The sequence below is a fragment of the Oncorhynchus masou genome, chromosome 13 (genome assembly GCF_036934945.1).
Source record: "Oncorhynchus masou masou isolate Uvic2021 chromosome 13, UVic_Omas_1.1, whole genome shotgun sequence".
NCBI classification, from domain to species: domain Eukaryota; kingdom Metazoa; phylum Chordata; class Actinopteri; order Salmoniformes; family Salmonidae; genus Oncorhynchus; species Oncorhynchus masou.
This window is the reverse complement of record NC_088224.1, coordinates 39,441,084-39,443,193: the sequence shown is the minus strand read 5'-3', so window position 1 is coordinate 39,443,193 and position 2,110 is coordinate 39,441,084. Positions and strand designations below refer to the sequence as shown.

Below are 2,110 nucleotides of genomic sequence, written 5' to 3'. Positions count from 1 at the left end.
CATCCTTTCACCATTATCGACAGTGAATGATAAAACATGATACCCAGAGAGTCCGCATCAGTTATTCTTTAATAATATATTACATTTATGCCGTAATACAATAATTATAACAGTAATAACATTAATAATAAACATACACAGTAAGTACAAAATGATTCGTTTTTTTTCTTAATTTACCCACACCTACCCTCCCCTTCAACAATAGCTGCCTCTGACACCACACCCCCATGCCCCCCCCCAAAAAACTCAATTACCCAGCAGCACCCACATAGAATCGTAGTACACAAACTGCCCATCCTATGGGGTGGAGTTGGACGGTATCCAATGTCCAGATGAGGAACAAGCAAAACTGAGAAAGTTGATTGTAATGGATATGGCTCATCTCTTGTGACGAGATGTTTTCAAAGTGGGTCCAAGTCCAGACAGTCAAACAGACCTTGAAGGGAAGTAAGCATAGAGATAAATAGGTGTATCTCTTTGGGAAGTGGAGGGGGGAAAAGCAGGTTGGGGTATCATCTTGACAGTCAGACAGGGACAGAAGACCAGAACTCATCCAGGAAATGTCATTGGCAGTTAGAAATGGACACTGCCTAGAAAACCAGCAGCCCAGAAGAAGAAGTCCATGCGTCTTTGAGTGAGGTGGCCGACACATATACAGCACAAACATCACCACGCCCTTCCCTGTGAGGGATCGGGCCAGAGCAGGAATTTCAGAAAGAAAATCTCAGTCATTGTCTTCATAAAGGAGGCTACGAGAAGATGGAATTGAGAACTCAGTCCGTCCGTCAACCTCCAATCGCCATTCTCCTCCAAAGACGTCGTTGCATTATTTGCGGTGCTTCATCTCCTTCTCGTGGTGCCCCTTGCCACCCCCCTGGTCCTTGTCCAGCATTTTGATGGCCTCCACCAGGTAGCTCTGGAAGGCGGATAGGGCGGCGCAGATAGCGGGGGTACCGAAGCCGTGGGTGAGCAGGCTGAAGTGGGTGAGATTGCTCTGGACCCCGTGCTCCAGACAGGGGTTGGGACGACTCGCCCCCAGAGGAGAGCGGTCCTGGGACATCAGGTCCACAAACTCCTTGCAGATATCCCTGAGGGAAAAAAAGGTAGGAGAAGAGTTAGAATTCTTCAATGCTAACGTTAAGTTTTGAATAAAATGTTCTTCATTATACCCGCCAACATTTTCAGGTCAACATGTAACAATGTAATGGGACGATAATCACTGTCATTAAAACTGTACACATTTCCTAAATAGCTTTGTCTGCTTAAGTTGAGCTGAAAATCTTTTTTAGTTGGTGACGACCCTTCACTCAATGCACACTATGTATATCTGTTTGTATATGCGATACTGGAGATTGTTCAGTATTAGTGAGACTATCTACTGTAAGAGTATCCTCGGCCCAGACGGAGATTATGAGACACTCACTTGGTGGCCAGCAGCATACTGCGTCGTGTGGGAAGCTGTTCGGGGTCACTCTGCCTACACAGATACTCTGCTGTCGCTCTGGCAGGGAACTCCGTCTCGCACACATACCCAAAGTCACGGGCCAGGTGGACTGCCTCACCTGGAAGAGATAGAAAAGAATGACCGGATGTCAATTTGGAAGGTTGTCAGGAAATAAGGCAAAACCGAGCTCTTTGTGTGATGCTCTTTGTGTGGATTCGCCATCGGTTGATGTTACTGAAGGGACATATGTTGTTATTACTTTATTACCAATTTACATTCAATTTAATTGTGCAAATACATTTTTGTTGAAAAGTGAATTACAGTGGCAGTAGATTTTACTAGAGATTTTTACTCAGCAATAACTGGGAATTATGTCCTCTACTTAGATTTGTTCTTTAATTCTGTGTGTGTGTGTCTGTCAGTACGTCTACAAGTCACTGTGGGCCCCTTACCCTCCACTAGAGCCGTCAGGAGGGTGACGTTGGCGGCCTTGCGTCGCCCGGCGGGGAGATTAAGCCCGATCTTTTCCAGACGCTCTCTCAGACAGCGCCCGCCATTCTTTGACTTTGCCCTGGAGGGAGGAGACAGGAGACAGAGAGAGCAGCTTAAGACCTGTCTGTGTGGCCATGTAACAAACCACAGAGCCTAGTCCCTGGCTGCTCACTG

At 46.4% G+C, this 2,110-nt stretch overlaps 1 protein-coding gene across 2 annotated transcripts in view; it reads right to left on the bottom strand.

Annotated features, from left to right (window-relative positions):
* Nucleotides 1-237: 237 nt before the first annotated feature.
* LOC135551434 (transcription factor AP-2-epsilon) overlaps nucleotides 238-2,110 on the bottom strand; it is a 10,499-nt gene continuing 8,626 nt past the window's right edge. For both annotated transcript variants that reach the window (XM_064982651.1, XM_064982652.1), the window contains exons 5-7: nucleotides 1,897-2,015; nucleotides 1,424-1,562; nucleotides 238-1,088 (exon numbers count right to left, since the gene is read on the bottom strand). In XM_064982651.1, the coding sequence (XP_064838723.1) occupies nucleotides 827-1,088; nucleotides 1,424-1,562; nucleotides 1,897-2,015 (520 nt within the window). In that variant the 3' untranslated portion in view covers nucleotides 238-826. The remainder of the gene's footprint in view (nucleotides 1,089-1,423; nucleotides 1,563-1,896; nucleotides 2,016-2,110) is intronic.